The sequence below is a fragment of the Aptenodytes patagonicus genome, chromosome 5 (assembly GCF_965638725.1).
Source record: "Aptenodytes patagonicus chromosome 5, bAptPat1.pri.cur, whole genome shotgun sequence".
Lineage (NCBI taxonomy): Eukaryota > Metazoa > Chordata > Aves > Sphenisciformes > Spheniscidae > Aptenodytes > Aptenodytes patagonicus.
Window position 1 is genome coordinate 19,331,139 of NC_134953.1, and position 23,941 is coordinate 19,355,079.

At 38.1% G+C, this 23,941-nt stretch overlaps 1 protein-coding gene across 3 annotated transcripts in view; it reads left to right on the top strand.

Moving 5' to 3' along the window:
* The window catches only part of SLK (STE20 like kinase), a 52,413-nt gene extending 28,825 nt beyond the window's left edge, over positions 1–23,588 (top strand). Inside the window, exons 7-19 of one of the 3 annotated variants that reach the window (XM_076338956.1) lie at positions 349–430; positions 1,426–1,554; positions 3,542–4,960; positions 6,310–6,440; positions 6,912–7,035; positions 7,309–7,488; positions 9,509–9,601; positions 12,899–13,028; positions 13,275–13,399; positions 14,391–14,579; positions 15,772–15,897; positions 17,479–17,592; positions 18,218–23,588. In XM_076338956.1, the coding sequence (XP_076195071.1) occupies positions 349–430; positions 1,426–1,554; positions 3,542–4,960; positions 6,310–6,440; positions 6,912–7,035; positions 7,309–7,488; positions 9,509–9,601; positions 12,899–13,028; positions 13,275–13,399; positions 14,391–14,579; positions 15,772–15,897; positions 17,479–17,592; positions 18,218–18,364 (2,989 nt within the window). In that variant the 3' untranslated portion in view covers positions 18,365–23,588. The remainder of the gene's footprint in view (positions 1–348; positions 431–1,425; positions 1,555–3,541; positions 4,961–6,309; positions 6,441–6,911; positions 7,036–7,308; positions 7,489–9,508; positions 9,602–12,898; positions 13,029–13,274; positions 13,400–14,390; positions 14,580–15,771; positions 15,898–17,478; positions 17,593–18,217) is intronic. The other 2 variants (XM_076338957.1, XM_076338958.1) reach the window with 2 other exon arrangements.
* The last annotated feature ends 353 nt before the right edge of the window (positions 23,589–23,941 follow it).

Below are 23,941 nucleotides of genomic sequence, written 5' to 3' on the forward strand. Positions count from 1 at the left end.
GGTGAAAGGAGACTGAAGTATTTTTATACTAAGAAAACATTTTAAAAAGCCATTATCTATTTGGTCATTTTAATATCTTTATGTGATTCAGTTAGTGATATAGCAGATGCGGTGTGTTATAAATCCAGAGCCAAAAGTAAACTCTTCTATAAATGGACAAACGTTTTAAAGATTGTATTTGTGCCACATTGGTCTTTGCATTTCTGTACTATCTTTGTGTTTTCCTAAATCAATAGAAGGACTTGGAAATGCAGTGTAGATGCATGTGAAAGCAAAAGAATATTTCACTATACGCTAGTCTGATGTCAGGACAAAAGAAGAACCACCACGTGTTTGCTTTTTGTGTAGGTCATCAGATTTTAAAGATTTTCTGAAGAAATGTTTGGAAAAGAATGTAGATGCAAGGTGGAGTGCAACTCAACTTCTACAGGTAGGAAGAGTTAATTGTTCAGAACTATTGTTTAAAGGTAACCATATTTTGTCTTTTTTTAAAAGCAGAGTGGTATTATAGTAACTATTTAAATAATTTCAAATTAAGTATTCATACACAATCTGGTTTTAACATTGTTGCATTGATCCTTATTTGGTAAAATCTGATTAAATGATACCAAGTGCAGATCAAATTCTTTGTTTACATATTTTGATGTAATATAACTAATTACTTTGCATAATTATTTATACTTTGATAATTATAATGGATGAAGGAGATATTTACATAAGTAGTCAATTGCTGACAGGTGTGTTAAAAGCTTCAGTGCTCAGCCTTTCTCTATAATGCTGTCACTGCGGAATAGCTAAACAGGAGTAGATGTGACTAGGTACATTTGATTCTGTTTAACGTCAGCACTCATTTACTTTATCCAGAATACATCTGGCATATGTTGAATAGATTTAAGCAGCAGGGCCAAGCAGAGAAAGAAGATTCAGATAGTAGTAGAAGAACAGGTAGCTGTTTCCTCTTAAAGACAAATGTAGAATTCTATGTTCTTGTTACAAAAAATTGTTCTAAAGATAAAGCAGATTTTTTCTAGAAAGAATATTTCTAGATAAAGCTTAACAGAAAATAATTTAACTGTGGAACTGAAAAGAAATGAAACCCATTTTCAGGAGAAATAACCTTTAAAAAAATCTTTCTACTTTTATTCTTTGGATTGTGAAACAGGTCAGTATAAATGAATTATTTGTATTTTTAGCAAGTTTGTTAGACTACTTACACAGTATATTTGAATACAAATGTTTTGATTTTAAAACTTCAGCAGAAAAAAAATATTAGGACAGTTATAATTAATGTTAACTGTGAATCTTCAAGTTTGAGAGAACCAAAGTAACATTCCTCTGAAGTTACGTTTCTTTCAAGTTACGATTTTCCCATTGTGTACAATGAAGTCAGCACTTAATATTGTGCTTATTTTTTATTTTCACAAGCATCCATTTGTTACTGTTACTTCCAATAAACCAATAAGAGAATTGATTGCAGAAGCTAAGGCTGAAGTTACAGAAGAAGTTGAAGATGGTAAAGATGAGGATGAAGAAGAAGAAACAGAAAATTCTCTGGTCAGTTTAAAATTTACTTTTTAAAATATGCAGCTAGTTTCAATCACCAGTTTCCTATGGAGAACTCAGTTTCTGATGTACTACCCAACTTTTGCATCAAGTCTTCTAAGAATAACAACATAAACATACTGTAACCGTATTACAAAATAAGTAGTCGGTATTCTCAAAATTAGCATGTTCTTAAACTCCTTGAGAACGAATAATGAATATTATCTTCATTTATTTTTACGTGTATATGTAGTACAGAATTTTAAAAATGAGATACTGATTTTTATGTAAATGGGTTTAAGTCAAAATGACTAGATGAACGAGTAAATGTATATTTGTATTCCATAAGATCCTTAAAATATTAAGGAAGGTATGTGACCATTATGCTATAAACTAAGTTTGTGATTTTACAGCATGGCTGTCAAAAGAAAAAACAAAAGCAAAAAAACCCCATATTTTACCAAGCCAGGATTGCGTTTATGCATGTATTTCTAAAGATGCTTAAGAATCTTACAACGCAAATTCTGTTCCTCAAAGGGCAAAGCCTTGAAGCTCAGTGATACAGTAGTAGGTTGCGGAGTATACAGGTAGTGTGCTTTCTGACTGAACTGGCTCAAGCGCTATAAACATGGACGGTGACCAGTACCACCAGTAGCTGCCATTACCAGCAATGGTAAAGAAGCCAAATGCATGTGCACTAGAAGCACGCCTCCATTTCCTCCTCGCCCCTTACCACGCTAGTCACGTCCCTTGGCCTTCGTACCACTTTCCCTGTCTGCACCAGCAGATCTCCAAGCGTGCATTCCCACCAACTTCCTCCAGGACTTATTCTCTATCTCCTAAGGCATCACCCACCGCCTCCCTCCGCTGATTAGCTGCTAAGCCACCAGTCCCCGGGAGGGTTGGAGGGAGGTCCACCCTATGACTCAATTGAGTGTCTCGACACAAGCAGCAGTTTAGGAAACTGTGAGATAGATGCATTTACATTATTTACTTGTGGTAGTTTTAAAAACTGCTTGGAGATCAACACTAAGCTTATAGAACAATTACGTGAAGAAATCTTTTAAATGCGCTTTTGACTTAAAAGGAATTGTTTTCTGTATGCTTAGGAAAACCTTAATGTAGGAAACGCGCAATCAAACCCGTGCTTGCTACAATAGCTAACCTAGTATGTTCCCAATGGCAAATCAGAAGCCTGATCTGCAAATTACAGGGTTTCAACAGTAAATATAGACAGAGAGATATCGCAATTGCTTTGAAGAGTGAAAGGGCAATTATGTTTAAAATGATGCTTTCTTAGTATATTCTTCTGTATGTCTGTATGTAATCTGATAACATTCATTCATATTCTGGCAGCAGCAATTTCTACAGTTATGTAACTGTTTCTATTCTGGTTCCGTATGGCCACTTAACCAGATCTGCTGGAGGCTTCCACCATTTTAATGGAGTTTCACAGTGATTAAAAAACAGACCAAAAATTTTCAGGCATTTTAAACAAAGAACACAAGGAAAGAGATTCTTTTTAATGAGGCAGAAGAAGGTCTTAATATTGCATTTTATCAGTGCTGGACTAACTAAAGCAACACAGCTTCTTCCTAGCCAAACTGGCACATGTGTCTTTCAAATCCTACTGTAGCTGGGACTACCGGGGAACTGAACTAATAAAAAAACAGTAACATGATTGGAAAAAGACTCTTTTGAAGACTCCGTTAAGCATGAGGCAGAGGGCTGTCCATGATCCCTTTCCTTCAATCACAGTGTATTTTATTAAATTATGAGAGATGGAAGAAGGTTCTTGTGAAACTGTTCTATTCAGAGCCTGTCTGCAGTTCAAGCACTTCTCCTGTGGTAATACCAAGTGAAGCACTCTGAGATTATCAAATTCATATAACTCTGCCTGTAAATACAATATTCATCTCCATTCAGGTATTCTTCAATAGAACTGTGCTTTAATTAAGTTAGGAAATGATTAAATATTTTTCTTCCTTTAATTTTTTAGCAGTTACCTGCAGACAAGCGTGCATCTTCTGACCTTAGTATCGCCAGCTCTGAAGAGGATAAACTTTCACAGAATGCCTCTGTTCTGGAATCTCTTTCTGAAAAAACAGAAAGTAATGCAATTGAGGACAAAGCCAGCACTGTATTTCCAGATGACAAAACAAATGGAGAAGAATCTGAGGACATTAAATATAGGAAAACAGCTGATAACCTATGCGATACTACTGTTGGTGATATTAAAGTGCAGAATGGTTCTGTGCCAACTGGTGAAGATGAGCAAGGCAAAATAGTGCCAGCTGAAAAGAATACAGAAAGCCTGGAAAAACCACAAGAAGGTACAGAACCCCAGAAAGGAGTGAAAGAACTTGACGTGGTAACAAAGTCGGAAATAAAGGATGAACCCAACCTAAAAATAGAGAAAGAAAATGACATGGGAAATGAACAGACGGAAGATGATAAACTGAAAATAGTACCTACAACTGAAAATAGTGTAGAAACTGAAGAAGCCATTTCTAAGGAAACTGGTGAAAAAGAAGAGAAGGAGAATAGAACGCATCTCTCAGAAAGTAAGGAAGAAAAGGTCCCTGCAGAAGATACTACAGAGCAAAAGAAAGATAAAGATGAAGGTCAGAAAGAGGCGATAATAGCCACCACCACAGAAACTCTACCTAATGCTGCAGATCAAGTGGCTGATGAAGAAAAGGAACTAATAAAGCATGGAATTGACAACATTAAGGAGATAGGTGGTATTGCTGAAATACAGATCAGTGATGGGGATAAAATACCTGAGATGGAGGATAAGCCAGTGCAAAGTCAGGCTAAGCACGTCCATGAGATAATCAGCTCTGAAGAAACTCTATCGGAAAGCCAAGATAAAGCGATCAAAGTAGACAAGAAACTGGCAGAAAATGAGGATATTTGTAATCTAAGCAGCATGGAGGAAACGGAGACCAAAGACTCTAGAAAAGACAACGTAGACCAGAAGGCAATACAGAGCAAGCCTGAGGATATTTCTAATAAAGTGGTGGATAAACTGACTGATACGGACCAAAATTCAGAAAAGCGCAGAGCAGAGAATATCCAGGAAAACAATATTCAGATAGACGAAGAACATTCGGAAGTTACTTCTGATGAAATAATGAAGAACAAGCTTCAAGATATTGTCAGTGAACAAGCTGATGACTCTGAAGTTACTCCAGTCCCCAGGATTAGTATTAGCACTGAAGAAAATGAAGAGAAAGTCAAAACAGATAATCAAGACAATACTGAAACTTTACAGCAGCTAGAATTGGAGCATTTGAAGGAAAATGATGCAGATTCAGGCACTGGTTCTACAGCTGATAACAGCAGCATTGATTTGAACTTGTCAATTTCTAGTTTCCTTAGTAAAAGCAAAGAGACAGGATCAATATCTTTACAGGTAAGTATAAGCAATCATATATTTTTATATAAAATAATATGTGAGTGTCACCCTAAAATTATCTCCAAGTTTGACCTTTGCAACAAAGAAAATTATTGAGTGAGAAACTAGTATGACAGTGTGGAATATAAAACTTTGTAGAAACCAAAGTATTCTAAATTGCGTGCTCTAACAGTGTCTGGATTTTGTGCAGTTATGCAGCAAAGCTAGAAGCTACAGAGCTGCTAATTATTTTCTAATTTTATTGCATAATTGTATTTTAAAAATGTAGACTATCATATAACAGGAAGTCTAACAATATTAAAGGTGAAGATTTGTGAACGGTTGTAGTTCAGAGCCGATATTCAAGATGACTAGTTCAATGCCTTACTCTGCATGGAATCCCTGTTCAACAGGATGAATCTCTTATAATATCTAGTCTTACATTGAATTCCTGTCAGTTCTATCTTCTGTCTCTCTGTTTAGATTTAGAAGATCTAAGGCAGAGAGTCTCTCAGGTTTGTTTATTCCGAACACTGTACTCCTATGGTTGTACTAGATCGATGCAGTTATGCCAGTATGAATGAGATTATTCAGAGGAAGCACATTCCAGATTATGAACTTTATTTATATCTTCATACTAATATGATTATAGCCATACTAGAATAGTAACTGTGTAACCATGGGTTTGGAGAAAAAAAACAACCCCAAAAAACAACAGAAAAACCCCAGACAAAAATCGTAACTTGGCATAGCTGTGCTAAGCACGACTTCAAGGTGTTTGCAGTAGCCCTAACACAATGGAGACGCAGATTCAGCTGGGGTCTCCTCTTGCAATGGAACAATAGCAGCTCTGAGAAGTGAGATTTCTCCATTTCTGTTGGCAAGATCATCACTGATTTTTGACTAATACATATCAATTAAAAAAAATGAACTTGCTTGTTTAGTTTATTTCCAAAGCAGAAGTAAGTAGGTGAGTAAATTGCTATTCTGTTTCAGTACTGTTTTTCAGAATTAAATATCTCCTTTGGTGACTGGGAAAATTATGGTCAAAAGCAAATTTGCAAGTGTCTTCAGCTCTTGAAAATAAAACTGCATCAGTTCTGTTCAGGGTTTATCTAGATTTTTCTTCTGGCAATTTAGATGATCAATAATTACAGTTTTCCTTTGCTGACTAGAGACAGTTTCAGTACATTAGAATTTTTCAATTTCTCACTTGATTAGCGAGGTACCTGATAAGCGAGAAGAACTCCTGATTACTATACAGTAGGTCTTCACAGAAATATTTGAAGTAATTCAATATTAAGAAAAAAGGGAAAAAAGGGTATAACTTAAATAAGTGCAGAATAACTTACCAATGCTTTATTCAGGAAACTAGAAGACAGAAGAAAACTTTAAAGAAAACTCGGAAGTTTGTTGTTGATGGAGTAGAAGTGAGTGTAACCACATCAAAAATAGTTACTGAAAATGACTCAAAAAGTGAAGAAATGCGATTTCTACGGTAAGTGTTTTTAAAAGTAAAATTTACAAGAGGTTAGCAGCTAATTTTTTTTCTCTTTGAATAAAAGAAGAGGGCTAATAATCTTATTTCTGTAGTATTTGGGGATTAATTTCATTGAATTATAGAATGGTTTGGGTTGGAAGGGACCTTAAAGATGCTCTAGTTCCAGCCCCCCTGCCACGGGCAGGGACACCTTCCACTAGACCAGGTTGCTCAAAGCCCCATCCAACCTGGCCTGGAACACCTCCAGGGATGGGGCATCCACAGCTTCTCTGGGCAACCCGTTCCAGTGCCTCACCACCCTCATTCAATTATTTTGTTAGTAGAAAGAAATGTAAAGTGTTTCTTAATAAGACAATGAATTCAAAACTAGTTTTACTGGACCTGAGCTGTAGATGCTTTTTTCATCTTTTGTAATTTTCCACTTCTTTTGCTTTCCCATCAATATTAAGTCTTCTTTTTCATTATTAGACGTCAAGAGTTAAGAGAGCTAAGACTTCTTCAGAAAGAGGAGCAGAGGGCCCAACAGCAACTCAGTAATAAGCTTTTGCAACAGCGAGAACAGATGTACAGACGTTTTGAACAGGAAATGACAGTGAGTTTCTGGATTTTGGTGCTCTTAAAATATAACATCTTGATGGAGTAGGCAGAATACTATTAGCAGCAATCAGGTGTTTCCTTTTATGATGGCTATAGCTTATTTTCATTCTTGTTAATAAATGGCAATATTTTCCATTGTGGGGTGCCCAGCTTGTATGCTAGAACTCACTTGCCAGAACAGTTCATCATGGCCATCCTCTGCTGTGGTACAGCACTTCACTGAACAGGATTTAGTTTTCTGAAAAAAGATGCCAAATTATTTTTACAGAGTAAAAAGCGACAGTATGATCAAGAAATAGAAAATCTAGAAAAACAGCAGAAACAGACAATAGAGCGCTTGGAACAGGAACACACAAATCGTTTACGAGATGAAGCAAAACGCATCAAAGCAGAACAGGAGAAGGAATTGTCCAAATTCCAGAACATGCTGAAGAACAAAAAAAAGGAGGTAAGAGGCAATGATGATAGTATAGAAAATAAGGAGTATGGGCATAGCAAACAGCTGAGATTAGGTCTCCCAGAAGCCTTGTCAACCTCATGTGCTATACTGAGTTGTGGAAGGGTTACTAGCAGTCAGTATAATTTCTTTTGTTTTACTGCCTAAAGTGAAATACAAACAGCTAACAGGAAGATTTAGGTATTGACTTAATCCAGAAAACATCACCAAGTTACAAGACTTTATTTTTCACAGAATCTTTAATAAAATATTTTCTCTCAAATATTAAGAAAAAGTATTTTATTAAAGATTGTGAAAAATATTTGAGATTTCTACTTTTAAACAAATGCAGCTATAGCTACTTAGTAAATACTTATCAAACTAGAATTTCAAAGAAAAGAGTATGGTCTTGATTACTACTGAGAACCGCTTAAATTCCATAGATTTTTTTTTTGTTAGAGTAATTTGTTAGATTTTTATTGAATGTGTGCTGCTGCTGTTAGAATTTCTTTGTATGAAGTGACAGCAGTTATAAGGATTTAGTTTTTTAACTCAAAAAGGAAAGCCAGGAGAGACAAGTCTGGATTAACCTAAAATCTTTTACGGTTAATTTCATACATGTCATACAGTTAAGGCAAAATGAATAACGTTTGACGCTGACACCTTATGCTGTTAATTTGCTTGCATTAGAGTAAGAGAAGGCGATGTGTTTCCATATGGATTTTGCATCTTAAAAGCTGTTTTATTTAATTTTCAGATCAATGGTGTAGTGCTCGTTAGTATATAAATGGCTATAGTGTTTGCTCTAATACTTAGTAGATTTCTTTAGAAATCTGTACTGTCCATGCTCTTGCATAGAATGATCCTGTAGTACAAAAGTGCATAAAAAAAATATAAGTTGTGTTCAGTTTGAACGATATGCTCATATGTAAATAACAATTTTTCTTCTTTTGCGGTACCTCTTGCATTTTTGAGTCTCTCTCTATTTACTGGTGATTGGGTCCTACATGGGAAAGCGGGAAGAATTTTACGTATTGCTCTGAGCTAAAAGCAGTTCTTTCATGGAAACAGGAATAGCATGTGGTGATTTGGACTCTGTTTTCTGAGGATGCTTCCACTATTAAACAAACAGGCATTTGTTTTGGGGTGCATAGTTTTGTATTTAAAGCTTAAGAAGGCGATTTACAGTTTGAAGGAAAATGCAGCTGGTGCTCTAAAACTACCCATGCTATTTTGGAGCGTGCAGTGTTACATTTTTATAATTCTTAAAAATAAATAAAATACATCAGCAAATTAACAGATTAATAGTCAGTTGATTTAGCTAGGTTATATTTAGAATCTTTCTACTAATCTAGTCTAATTCACCTTGGACTGAAATACATTCCATTCCAGCATATGTAATGAAATTTTTCTTGAAAATATACTTAGTTATTGGTGGTTTTTGCTTTTAAATTCTTCAGAACCAAATACTTACAACCAATTAATATTTTATTTGCGTGTATGATTATTTTAAAGACATAACCTGTGTAGATGTCATTTATGGCTGGAGATGCTAGTAATGACATCTTATAAATTCATGTTTGAGACAGTGTCAGAAGTAGCTGGTTTTCAGTGGAAGTTATTTTAAACTTCCAACCATTTTTCACAGCTTTACCATGAGGTAAACATACTCTGTAGTCCTTTTGCCATAGTGCTTCAAGAAAATACCACTCTTGCAGGTGGTGGCTTTCTTGACTATCTGTTCTAGCTGCTGCATGAAAACGCGAGCAAGAGACTGCAATTTCTGAGAGCACTGGGCAGCATTTGCATGCAAAAAGAGGCTGGCATATACCTCCTTTCTGTGCTGCGCTGGCATGCATGAAGCATGTATTGTTCCTTCTCTTTTCATTAAGCTCTTTTCACTAAACTAACGTCCCTGCACGCTTCCCAGTACCTCTAGTGCTTGACCTGCATGTCCTATGTTCACAGTAATGCTTGCTGTGGAGAAAAAGTGTTCTTTTCGCCACCTTCTGCATGCTTATATACACTGTAGGTTTTATGTGAAGTGGAGAAAGCACCAAAAGAGCTGAGAAAAGAGCTCATGAAACGCAAGAAAGAGGAGCTTGCACAAAGCCAGCATGCTCAGGTAACAACGGCAGCTTCAAGCTACTAAAATACAAAAGGCAGCAGTATTCACACAGCTTGATGATTTCACTTCTTGTTGTTGTTGAGTGAATATGGAACTTAACTCAGACTAACCCTACGTACTGCTCTCTTTCTTCAAGTACTCCCATATCACATCCCCTAGAGTATACTGTGTAGAAATGTAGGAGCAGCGATTTCCGGGTTTGTGGTGTTAAGCGTAATATTTCGTATGCTGTACCAAAAAAGAATGGTATTTTTCTACGGCAAGTTTATTTACAGTGCTTTTATGAGTGGTAAGTACCCTATAGGTCCATCAAATTATAAAGGTTACAGTCAGAAGTAAGTTTTGAGCAATATAAGCGCAGGGGAGGAAAATGTATATAATATGTAAGCATGAGGCATCTTGTTCGTAGAAGCAGAACAGATTAGGTAAAATGAAGTTACTTAAATGTCAAAGTGTAGGTGTATGGAAACTTTACAAGACATCATCTGTAATTTCACGCCTTCAGACTTGCTGCTTTTATATGACCCAGCTAGAAAGGAGGTTAGTATTTTAGAAAAATACTGGCTTTGTGATGGCCGCAACTTGTACAGAGTGAGTTTGCACCACAACAGAGCAGGTTTGGATTGAGTAACATAAAGATTAAATGTTTCTGTGAGTGACCTAGTAGAAAATAATAGCAACTTTATTTGATTACGTGTTTAATTCAAGAGGGGATTTCCCAGGATAGAACGTGATTGAGTTGCAGCGCTCTCCCCGTACCAAGGATATGCATCTCTGAACTTTTTAAGGAAACAATTAGAAACCTAAATTTTCATAGTGTTTGTAGTGACTTAGTTTGTTTCCTTTGCTGGTTTCAATTTGTTGAAGTAAGAGAGGTGAAAGAGGCAATCCTAAAGGTGAAATATCCATACTTGGAATGATAAGTACTAGACAAGGTGCAGATGTTTAGTTTTAGAATATCTAGAACTTCTGTCAGTGACTACTGTTGTGTGATTAGCCTTGACATTTTAAATGTGTATTACTAACATACAGCAGATCTCATTTCTTCTTTTTTTTTAAGAACAGAAATGCATTTCATTATATTCTGACATAGGAAGTACATTGTGTCCCACAGGGCGTTGCTCAGGTTATGATTCAGTCTTTTCAGTTGTCTTCATGTACGCTTTTCAACGCACAAATGCAGGATGTAAGTCTTAAAATGCAAAACAACAAAAGTTTTATTTCCCTAATTTTCCAGATGCGTGTCTTCTCTTCTCCTTCTTCTCATACGTGCTGATCGATGTCACTGCTGTCTCCAAACTAGTTAGCACAAATTTATGTAATTCTGCACTATTCATAGTAAAAAGATCAACATTACAGTAGTTATTAACTCTGGGCAAGACACTGAAGCAATATAATACTCTTTGCTGGTGTTTATTATTTGTTCAGCACATGTGAGAAACAATGTGTGACTTCTATGCTGTGTGTGCAGTGAAACCATGTATTTTAAAGATAGCTGAGTTTATTTTAAGATACTTATTGGGCAAAACCAAGTGGTAATTTTAAAAAGGTGGACTGCCTTGCACTGTCTGCCTTTTAACCATTCAACATGTTCTTTAGTGAAGTCAGTGACCTTTGTTGTATGCGATACTTGAGTAGATGTGGGAAGTCGGAAGGCCAGAGTGTTTTCTGAGATTGCCTGCTTTATGTTATAGTGCTAGCAATTATAAAACTTCTTAAGGTTTACCATGTAGAAAGAGCAGCAATGATATTTAAGTAAAGACATTTGAGTAAAGCTCAAGCATAATTGCTTTTTGACCACGACTATACTAGAACAGCTTTTCCCCCCGGTCCCTCCAAGTAAAAAATTCCTGGCAAATTAATCACCATGTTAATTATGTGTCTGCACCCTCAGAATAATAAACTTGTAGTTTTCTTATCCTTTTCATCTAGAAAGGGAAACAGAACGATATTTTTCATCAGTCCATACATTTGATTAGGTATGTCTGACAATTTACAAATGTGGCCTTCTAGTTCTTTTTGTACCCTCAGGTTTGTCACTGTCAGAACTTTGCACCAACTGACTCCACCTCTGGTTTTCTGTTACCTGTCTAAGTGTAACTCTGCTGTCCACTGGGAGAGATGAAAGCCTTATCTGTTAATAACTTTCTGTGAAAATGAAAACCAGGATTCTCCTGGTCATAATAAAAAGCACTTTTAATGACCATTTAATTCCATATGTTGCTGACAACTCTTTTAGCAAGTAGCATAGGTTCAGTAAAAAAATAAAAATACATAGCTCAGGAGACCCTTCCGCTGATCGTCTGCAGCCCAGTACTGTTTTTCTGCCTCATCCCATCTCCCTTCCAATAGACCATCTTTAACATTGCTATGTTATGTATAACAGCAAATGCTTCAGCTGCCCACCTTGGCTCTGATATCCTTTCTTTTGATCTTTATATCATGGTAGAAACATCTGCTTTAATTTCTTGTTCTTAAAGAGTGTGTGTGTGCATGCTTGCATGCTTGTAGATGCTTTTTTTTTTTGATAGTTGCAGAGAAGAAAGGCAACAGTATGGTCTTGGGGCATGGGAGGGGATTCTTACTACTGCCTGCTTTTCATGATGTGATGCAACAGAGTGATACACCCTGGATAATGGGAAGATGCAGGTGATATGGGAACTGCATCAGGCAGATGGCAAATCGCTTTGCGAGGAGCCAGCTCAGCTCTGGTGTGACAAGCTTACAAGTCCTGCAGAATGCAGTTCCTGCAAAAGCCATTGGCTGTCTTCATAGCAGTCTTGCAGAACTCCCAACCTCAATATCTTTGCACCCATGACAAGATAAACCACTCGAGATTGACACACAAATCTGAAACCCAACTGTGTAAATAAATAGGCTTTAACTAATCATCCAAAGCAAAATAACCATACATATGTTTTTCTTACCTCCATGAATAATTAACCCTTGATATGATGAGATCAACTTTATATTGAGTACTTGTCTCCGCTAGCTTTGAACCTGCAGCTTGTTTTGAGGAGAGACAAGAGATGGAATGAATTGCAGATTGCTGGCTATTTGTTGCCTTTGGTCTTATTTCTGAAGGTATTATTTAAACATTAAATATACTCTTACTTACTCTCTACGCAGAAAATACAAGAGATGCATAATACTATAGCCGAGGCATGTTAGCTCAAATTTTCATAGATGTATTTGTTTTCATATATAGCTAATGCTGAGAGAACTGGGAGTTTCATTAAAACGTAATGTGGTTAGAAGAACGCAATTTAATTTACTTCTATTGGTTTTTTCCAGGAGCAGGAATTTGTGCAGAAGCAGCAACAAGAGCTGGATGCATCTCTGAAGAAAATCATTCAGCAGCAGAAGACAGAACTAGCCACTATTGAACGAGACTGCCTCAACAAAAAACAGCAGCTCATGAGAGGTATCTAGCATCAGACACTCTCTTTAAAAACAGACCTTTGTGTTGTATTTTAATGAAACGATAGTCTGTCCTAAATTTATGAAACCAAAGTCCTTCATGACTAATCTAGAACTGTAGTAAAAACATTTGCTATGGAATAGCATTGTTCTTCAAATGCACTTGTAGGCCACTTGTGAACATACACTAGCAGGTAGATTAGAAAGTACTGTATTGTACTTTCTGAACCAGGCTTCCTCTTTTTTCCAGCTCGCGAAGCTGCAATCTGGGAGCTGGAAGAGCGACATTTACAAGAGAAACACCAACTCCTCAAACAGCAACTCAAAGATCAGTACTTCATGCAGAGACACCAGCTGCTTAAGAGGCATGAAAAAGTTAGTGTTGACTTCGACACTTTCTTTTGTGTATTACAATATCTTCTTTTTTTTTTTTTTTATCAAGTAGTCTTATCATCTCTACTGGTAGCTGTTTGCTTGCACAGGCAAGACCCACGCAGGTATTTTGAGGCTGTATATGTTCTGGTGAAATAAAAAAATCTTAGTCATCATACTTTAATAACTTAGTAGTATGTTGAGGTGTAAGTGGTCATATTTTTCCCTTTTGATTCTTTAAAAAAAAAAAACCCACCACATCATCAGCCTTTTTCTATTAAAAATAGCAAATTCTGCTTATACACCAAAACCAGTTTTGGCTTGTGTTTAAATAAATCTGCTCGTTAGTAAATCATCCTGGAATTAAATGAGCATAATGAACTGGATTAGCTTTTGGGCAAGTAGCTGACAACTGTCTCTTTATAGCTAAATCCTATAAAAGCCCAGAAGACAGCACTTATTTTCCACAAGACATTTTGGTTTTTATAGAATACTCTAAACAGAATAGTTCAATTTTTGAAAATGTGAACCCAATAGAGAGGTATTATAGGATCTCCTTGGTGACTGGAGCATGAGCAGCCTCCCCTGAAGGCTGCATGGTTTGGTTTATCCTCATAATGGCTGTTGCTTTCACCAGCTTTTGCAACAAACTGACCCTTCACAACTGCAGTAGCGGAAGTTCAGTTCCACAAGAGTTTCTCCCTTTGGATAACATGGACTTTTCAAAGTGCAATTCAGGAGTTGAACAACCACTGGTAAAATAGATGTGTATTCATATTCATTAGAGCATTAGAGAATTTCATCTGGGTTGGGCATGATCCAGAGTTCTCTGGAATAAGTGGAAGACTCCCTCCTCCCCATTGCTATCACTAGGGCTGGGACTGGTTTCTGTTGAAAGGTGCGGACTCAAACAGCATGCTTATTGATGAAATGAGATGCAAATACTCTAACATAATAGTTACTCTGTAACATTTCCATATGGTTGACATTTTAGGAAACGGAACAAATGCAGAGATACAATCAACGCCTTATCGAGGAGCTAAAGAACAAGCAAACTCAGGAAAGAGCGAGACTGCCTAAAATCCAGCGAAGTGAAGCAAAGACTCGAATGGCTATGTTTAAGAAAAGTTTAAGAATCAATTCATTAGCCTCTCCAGACCAAGATCGTGAAAAAATTAAGCAGGTAATTAATAAAAACAGTTTTAATAGTGTAAATGCTTAATGTGATGTAAATGCGAGGATGGGATAGAGTGCGCTCTCATCAAGTTCACGGATGGTACAAAATGGGTTGACGCGCCGGATGAGGTCAGAGGAAGTCATCCTTCCCCTCTGCACTGGTGAGACACATCTGGAGTGCTGGGACCAGTCCTGGGCTCCCCAGTACAAGACTGACATGGGTTTACTGGAGCGAGTCCCGCGAAGGGCCTCGGAGATGACTGAGGGACTGGTGGGTCTTGTTATAGGAGGAGAGGCTGAATAGCTGGGACACTTCAGCCTGGAGAAGAGAAGGCTCAGGAGGATCTTGCCCATGTGTATAAGTACCCAACGGGAGAGAGTAAAGAAGGTGGAGCCAGACTCCTCTCAGTGGTGCCCAGTGACAGGATGAGAGGCAGTGGGCACAATTCAAATACAGAAAATCCAACTTAAATGTAAGAAAACACTTTTTTAGCGTGAGGAGGGTCAGACACTGAAAGAGGTTGCCCAGAGTGGTTGTGGAGATACTCGGAACTCACCTGGACACGGTCCTGCGCAACCTGCTCTAGTTGACCCTGCTTTGAGTAAGGGGGTTGATCTTCGCAGGTCCCTTCCAACTTCAACCGTTCTGTGATTCTGTGAAATATTTTTAAGAATGTTTGATTTCTGTGAGCTTTTGAACTAAAACTGCAGGTATTCACTCATTCTTCAAACGGGAACATTGTGAAGAGGTTTTGAGATTTCCTTTTTACTGATGCACAAAAGTCCCAAATCATGGTTTCATATGGTGAGCACTGGAAGGATGAAAAATCTGGAAAATACAGTCTCCTGTAGCTGTATAACACCAACCTTAACCGACACTTGTAGCAACACTGCTGTGTCACTTGGCTTCAGAGGGAGATAATTTCAGGAGTCTGGAAGTGAAATGTGCTGTGTTTTAAGGAAAAATTAAGAGTGCAGACAGAGAAATGGAGCGATAGACAAAACTGTGAGGGCATTCCCTTTGTAAGAATTTTAAAAAAGAAAGAATAAAGAAAATACAGTTATTGTTTAAATCTTTTAAAACCATTCTTTTCAGTTACGCTGTTAGGTATTCATTCTGTTACATAGAGTTTTTTGACTCATGTAAACTGTTGTATCTAGAGGCCCAATATAAACCATCTTTTTCTTTTTAATTTTAGTTTGCTGTTCAAGAAGAAAAGAGACAGAAGAATGAGAGACTGGCTCAGCATCAGAAACACGAAAACCAAATGCGGGACCTTCAGTTGCAGTGTGAAGCAAACATCAGAGAACTGCATCAGTTACAGGTTAAAAATAGATGATATTAAATGAACATTCAGTGGGAAGACTCAGGTTACTAACAGACGCAGGCGAAGCAGAAACGTCTTTTCCTTCATTTTTACTGATTGGCGTAGGGTATTTTTCAACTTTGCTTTCAAAGGCCTGCAGCATACTGCTTAACCAGATTCACATCCTTACATCAATTAATGAGAAATCATTTTACATGCAAGAAGAGCATGAACCGGAAGCAGATGATCGCTTCTAGAATATCTTTCAAGTTCCCAGTGCTATTTTCTGTAGGCAACGTTTCCTTTTAACCTAATTTTGCTGAAATGTCATTAATCAGAACAGAGGTAGGCAGCACCAGGCATTACCCACAAGACGTTTGTAGCAATACATGGAATGAGGTGGTTTTTACAAAGTGCAGGCTGCCGTGTGTACTTGAGCTTCAGGAAGGTACTTGGAAGGAATTCTCTTCTTGCGATAAGGAACTCTATTTTGCCCCTTTTGGTATGTATTTTGTAAAAGTTGCTGCTGTATACCAGAGGCCACATCTCCTTTTCCACTAAATCTGCTTTCCCCTGTTTCAGGGACACAGGGGACTTTTAAAGCACTAAATGGTCCCCTGCTGGTAACCTTTGCGTAGAGAAATCTTCCAACGACCAATGAAGCTAGTTCTGCTCTATTCGCTTACTTACATCCTGCGAAAACAGTCCCTGACTATGCCACTAATACACCGCAGTAAATCCCCAAGTACTGTGGGAGTCTTGCGAGAGTTTCAGCTCAAGTAAAATTGAGCAGATTAGGGCTACTCTGAGCTTCACCGAGGAAAAATTGGCCCCTAGCTGCACTCGGGTCTAGCCAAGTGCTTGTCATTTTTGTTCCTGTGTTTTTGTGCTCTGCATCAGACCCAGTTGGGACTGGAACCCTAGAAACAAGAGCGTGGGGTTTAGAGACTGCCATTGCCCACTGCTCTTAAAAATCAAAGATTTGATGTAGCCAGATACTTAATTTTTTTTTTCTTACCATGCTTCAAAAGTCCTCTGAAAGTTAGGCAGATGCATGTGTACCTTACTGAGAGGAATGTGAAGCTGATGCGTGGTCTGATCATCCTTTTCCTTTTTATGGGGTGATTCTGAGGCTGCTTCTGCAAGCACATTTCTCTGCTCTCCAAGCCCCATTTGTTAGTCTCAGCTCCTTGGCACCAAGAGTGGAAATATTTCCAAAAAACGACCTCCTTTTTAATGTAATTGATATTAATAAATTATACAAACTGTCTTTAGAAAGCGAAGCAGAAATGCTGTATGACCTTGAAAAGCATTATTAGGCAGTGGAACACAGTTTTGAGTAACGCTGTCAGCTGCTGCCTTAATGATACCCAACAGTATATTTGGATTTTACAAGTATTTCTTATCTCAATTGGTTCCGATGGAAAGACCAGCTTTTGATAATGCAGCCTCGTAACATACTTTTGTAATTATTCATGTCACTATTTACACAGAATAAGCTAATTAAAAAGAATTAGGACAACATATGTCACTGTACAAATGTTGAGTTGCCTAATCTGAATTAGTTTTACATAAGGATTATCTTTATCTTGTTTTAAGAATGAAAAATGCCATCTACTGGTTGAGCATGAGACTCAGAAGCTAAAAGAGCTAGATGAAGAGCACAGCCAAGAACTGAAGGAATGGAGGGAGAAATTGAGACCAAGAAAAAAGGTAAATCGGAGCCGTTTACGAATCAGAAAATAATCAAGAGTTGGATCTAGGAAATACAGACAATACCAGAAGTATCGCAGAGGAGGAGAATCAAGCTGCTGTACAAAACTGCTGTAGTTCACGGAATAATAAAAGGTGTTTTAAAAAAAAAAAAAAAAAGTGCAAAAGCTGAGCAAAGGGCACGTGCAACCAAAAAAGTTTGCGTGTTACCGGCCTCTTGCTGTGTTCCCTCTTGCAGCGCATGTGTGCGTATTTGCATATAAAACTTCTTAGCTGGAGGTAAATCTGGTTTTAGGAATCTATTTCAGAAGCCAGTAGGTTACTACAAAAATTGAGTGCTAAATAACCCATAGAGGGTGGCGGAGGTTGGTTTTGGTTTTTGTATTTCATTTTAAAATGGAAAGTACCAGATTTTCACGCAGTTCAGCGAGTATCCTACAGGCAGATGATGTTCTTAGCTTGCTGTGTCTTGGTTGTCTTGCAATTTCATAATTACTAGGTGGTTTGGTTTTTTTTCTGTGATGGTGTGTGAAGTTACGATGTCATATCAGGCAGTATGTCACCAGTATAACAGGTTTCCTGTGCTTTGCCTTGTAATCCTATGACAATCTGATTTTGGTTTTAGACGCTGGAAGAAGAATTTGCCAGAAAACTGCAGGAGCAGGAAGTTTTCTTTAAAATGACTGGAGAATCCGAATGCCTTAACCCTTCAACACAAAGCCGGATTTCCAAATTCTATCCAATCCCCAGCCTTCACTCCACTGGGTCGTAACTCTGGGAACTGCTGTAGGTTTTTTCATACTTGGAATTCTCCATCCTCATCGTCTAACCTGACTTAATCTGCGGTGTACATGAAAGGACCTAGCGCTTTTTGTTTTCGGTGGAGACAATCAGTGTCATGATCAGTTTCTTTACTTCTCGGATGGAAGAAAAGAAAAAAGGTGTTGGTGTATAATGGTAATGTTGTGTCCTTCGGATGTTTCAAGAATAAGTGGGGTTTTTTATCTCAGTCTCAACAAGTATGTTATCTATGGTTTTGACTTTAAGCCTAAAATATTAATTGTACTCTTTCTGATCACAAAAAAATGGTTTCTCATGTGAACATTTAAACGGTGTAATATTAGTTCTGCTTCTGTGTTTTTAAGTGTCTGATTTCTCCACAAGAGAATTCCGCAACTGAAACTGCCGTGAGAGGTTTAAAATGTTACAATGTTGAGCAGTGTCTTCATAGCAAGGACTGAAACTAATTACTCGGAACACGCCAATAATCAGGAAAATAAACCCTTATGTTTAAACACGATTGGTAAAAGCAAAAGCCTTTGCAACTTCTTTAAAAAGAAACCTCTGGCATAAATTAAACTGAGCTGATCTCCATGACATACTTTGTCCATTAGTTCCGTAATGAAATGGGGTGCTAGTTTAATTAATACAGTGCCTGAAACACTTAGATACGCTAATCCTGGCAACGGGATAGTGTTTTGTCATTTAAAAAAACAAAACTCCTTAGCATTGTTGTTACTGTACAAAACAGAAGATTTCTTGCTGCTACTGCCATTTTTGTTGTAAACCCTCACCCTAAAATATTTTGCACTAAAATATGTAAAGGTGAAAGAAATGCTAACTTTAAAATGCACAGTTTGTTATTTTCCTTAGCTATTACAGGTGGTTAGTTCTACAAACTGAAAAACTGTAGAATGTATTTTTTTAGAAAGCGGTGTGCAAAGTGCACGTGGTTTCTCTAACTGTACCTGGAATGGGTAGAGCCATTTTTCTGTTCTTACCAAAGCCTGTTCATTTAAACTCCATCAGAAGAGTGGAGGCGGATGGTCGTATTTATAAATAACCGTGGCTAAAGTCTGATTTGAGTAGAAGTGTTAGATTTGATTTTTTTTTATTTTAGCCATTTTATTTTATAGAAAGATTTAAGTTAAATATATAGACAAACTACTTTATGAAGCTGGGTTTTTGCTTTTGTGTTGCCACGTACTAACATAGGCAGTTTTTATTTTTCAAGTTCATAGATGTACGATAAGTTATTTACCTGACTGATCTGCAGTGGAAGAAATCTGAAATGTTTCTCATATAGCTGGTAGGGAAATACAACTGTATTAGCTCACTTTTACTGCACTCTTTTTGGTGGTTAGAGTTTGAGTCGTATCAAGACGGTATTATAAGCTGTACTTCGGTATGCTGGAGTTCAATCTGTAAAATAGTATTTGCTTTCTGTCGTTTGAGGCCTGGCTTTCTAGTCTCTTTGGGTATCAACTGTAAACGTTTTGTTTTGCTAGCTTGCGTTAAATGTGTGACTGGTGAACATTACATGATGTTCATTTCACGGGAACAGTGTTGATGCATGTGAATGAACTCATAAATTAACATAGGACTTTAGTCGGATGTGGTTGAAATCTTGGATGCTGAAATCCTTGGACATTGAACCTTCTCAATGAAGACACTTAAAATTTACAGCACAGTAAAAAAAATTGGGAAAATGCATGTTTTAATTTAAATTTTGTAACTTTTTGATAGCATAATTACTTTAATAGCTAGCCTTAATTTCTGGCATTTTATTATATAAATGTGTATTGTGTACTGTTGTAAATTCACATACCATATCTCTAGGATGTTACCTGTCGCTAAATGCGAAGTTCTTTAAATTGTTTATTTAGTAGGGTGAAAAATGTCTTTGAAGGCCTTTTTAAGCTCCTCCATCGTAAATTGGCTGTCACTAACCTAACATTAAATAATCTTCTCTGTATTTAACAGAATTTGTTTGCAATTTCGTATGAAGTAGGCTCAGTGCTTTACTCGGGGAGTAGACAGGGCAGGCAGATTTCCCCTTCTGGATTATCTCTACCTTCATCCACATTAAATCCTCGGAGGGAAGTGTTAATCTTCTCCTCACGTTTTTGGCAGTTTCAGTGATAACTTGCTAATATATGTTGTTGTACTGTTTATCTCTGTCTGAATCTTTTAAATCTTTTATTTGAAGATCCTTTTCACACAAGCCCCTGCAACCTGATCTCGTCGTAGATTGTACAAATCAGTAACAGAGTTCTGTGATGGAGGGAGGGATCGAACGTAGCGATGGAAGCCTTAGCGGGTGTTTGGTCAGGTCTCCAGGTGCGGAGCGCTGTTAAGCAGTTGCAGCCTTGTGAACTGCGCTGAGAATTGATACCAAGCGTGAAAATATGTTTTTCTGGGGGATAACAGGAACTAGCATGGGTACTAACACATTTAGACTGATAAAATTGGTTTTAAGTATTGCAGAACATGAAAGAGGTGTACAACGTTATGTCAATGTCAGAAAATTCAATTCAAATGAATTTAGTCTCATGTAAGCCTGGAAGAGATCTCCTGAGATACAAAATCCAGTCTCTCTACTGTCACATGTCGCATCCCAGTGATAAAAGTTAGAAGCTCCATCTCCAAGGTAGTTAGGTGTATTTCAGCCAAAACAACGTACTTTCTTACTGAGTGTTTGGCAGATCTCATTTTCCCCACACGCCCTTCAAAAGACGACCACAAGTCAGTATTTGCTCACCTTTGTGTTTTACTGCATCATAAATATTGTCCACAGGAAAATGAACAAAGGCAATAAAATGCATGAATTGCAGTGCGATATACTGGTTGTCCTCTCGTATTGGCAACCGGTTCTCACAAAAGCCCCTGCCTGCAGGCCCACGGCCTCTGACAGATTCAGTCCTCACAACCCGTTCTTCCTGAGCTCTGAAAGCAGATTTCAGCACCTGCCCAGTCAGCTTTCTTGGGATAGGGCCTTGTAAGTACGGGAGCCGGTGGCTCCGCTCGCATCCTAACGGTTACTAGAATTCAGCTGTTTGCAGGATCTTGCAGTCCTTTGCAGGATCTTGTAGTCCTCTGCTAATGCAACACTGCCGGTAGCCTGGGGAGATCTTTGGCTAACCGAACCTGAGGTGGTCTTGCTGCCCCTGTTCTTATAATGAGATTCTGTATCTTGAATAAATTCTGCGTCTCACCCAAACGGGGCTGTCTGAGGAGGGTTTACCAGCCGTGGAGGAAGCGGGCTGTGTCTAGCCCTTGGCCTCCTGAAGTCCCAGGGGAACTTTGCTGTTTACTTGGTTGAAGGGGAAATACTCCAGCATGTTGCTTCCTTTCTGATTCTCATAAAACAAATTTGTTTCTTTTTCCAAGCCCTCTGCTAAATACATGAGAAGCATGTAGGCATGGAAACATACGATATTGAGGTTGTTATGATTGATTAGATAGATGCTCGTTTATTAAAGGTTTTTCTTTAGAAGGTGTTAGCTGAATTGACACCTGAATTCCAATTCAGAGGTGACAGTACCGCACTGTCCTGACCAGTGGCATTCACTCAAACTGATTTTTCACTTCACTTTTAAAATCCTGATATTCATTCTGAGCTGCATCCTTTTTTTCAGACAATGTTTTAAGCTAATACCCTTTTAAAATTACATTCATGGGTATTCAATATCTAATGAATCACATGGTTTAAAAAATTACTCTTCTGTCCTAGAGGACTTTTATAACTACATGCTACTGATTTATTTTTTCTTAATAAATAGGAAACTTAGCACCTTAACTAAGACAGAGCCAAGCAAAGCAGTCATGTAATTACTTTCATCACACCGCACTGTCTTTTCTGACAGCAATATCACATAGGAAGTTTAAGTTGATTCTCCACCTGAAGCAGTATCTGTCTTGCGAGACATGGTACGTGAAAGATTTAAATAAATTCAGGCATGTAAATCCACTTTTAGGTAGCCTGATTTTCAGAGCTGCTGTGTAGCTGCAGCTCCTAGGACCTCCGAAATGCTCATCTTTGCTGAAAACCAGGGAACAGACTTAAATGTGCAATTAAGCTCAGTGCTAGTTGCTTCCACTGAACTACTGCTTTTTGGTTAATCTGCCATGGGGGAGTGGGGCAAGTTCTTGAGGACAGTGACTGTATGGTCATTAGAGGAGAGGGCAGGGAGCAGTATTGAGGATGGTCACTATGTAGATAACTTTCTGCTTTTTACATTGGCATTTACAATCCCGTCATTTTACTTCAAAATCTACTTCTGGATCTCAGAAACTTCCTTGCGTTGATGTGTCTACGCACGTTTCCCATTCCCTGACTTGTACTGTCAGCTTCACAGCAGATACAAAATGAGGTCAGAGGGAATTAACCTTCCTCATCGACAGGCAAGCTGAGGCCAGGATGCCCTGTCATGTTTCTCAGTCTTACAAAAGATGAGAACAGATAAAGGGAAGAAGACAAAAGAAACTTCACAGTGTTTCTCTACATTGCTTGCAGAGCTTTTAGTTGTTCTCCATCCCCTTCCTCTTGCCTCAATCCTCATACTTCATTTCCAAAGCTACTTCTGCGCTTCTGGCCTCAGGGCAGTCAGTGGTGCCAGAGAAAGAAGACAACCTCTTAGATAAGAACATGCTCAAAACAGCTCATGAGTAAGGAAGGCTCGTGTGCTTCCACTGTGCTGAAAGCAGAAGGGAGTCGCTGAGCCCAAAGATGCTCTAATTTTCCAAAATCTCTTCCACAATTACCAAGCTAGGTGGTAAAACCTCTTTCTTACGGATAATCAATCCTAAAATGGTGGAAAGAACAGAAACTAGCAAGGGACATTGAGTGAAATCTGTAACGTTGAACTGTCATACCCCTGTTTTCTGTAAGAAAGCCAAGCAGGGTGGTCTTCTGTGATAAAGCGTACAAATCTGAGGCATCTCCAACCTTGCATTGTCCCAGCAGTTTGTTGAATGTTTTGTGTTAGCTGCAAACCAAGTTATTTTTGCCTTACAGAAAGCAACCAAAAATCATGAGATAGATGAATAATTGGCTGAGGGTCTCTGTATGTACAGCTCATAGAAGTGAACTTGCAGTAGCAGCCATACAACAGGGGTTTTTTGTGTCTTGTTTTTAGAAGTAATTTGATTTCATGGCTTTCTGTAGAATACTGTAATAATTCTGCTGTAAATACAATAAAATCACAGTTTGCTGAGATAGCCTCTGTTTTGTTCATGGAAAACTCGCGTGAAATACAAGTAATCTGTGAGTGATTGGGACAATTTAGAATTTTTAAAATAATTGAGTGTAAAAAGTACTTAACATTGTGTAACGTGTGGCTCCCTGACTGGAATAGCCGGGGGCGGGAATGCAGATTTAGCACAAACCTGAAAGGATGCTGTTTTCAGTGACTGCCCTGCCCTGTTGGTGGGAATTCAACTTGGGGTTGTAGGAGCTCCAGTTTCTGCCCCCCAGTCCATGGGTAGGGAGGACCTCATGACAGCCACCCTTCCCACTCAGGTCTAGGCGAAGGAACGAGGCGGCGCTGTTTGGCAGCGGAGCCCCCTG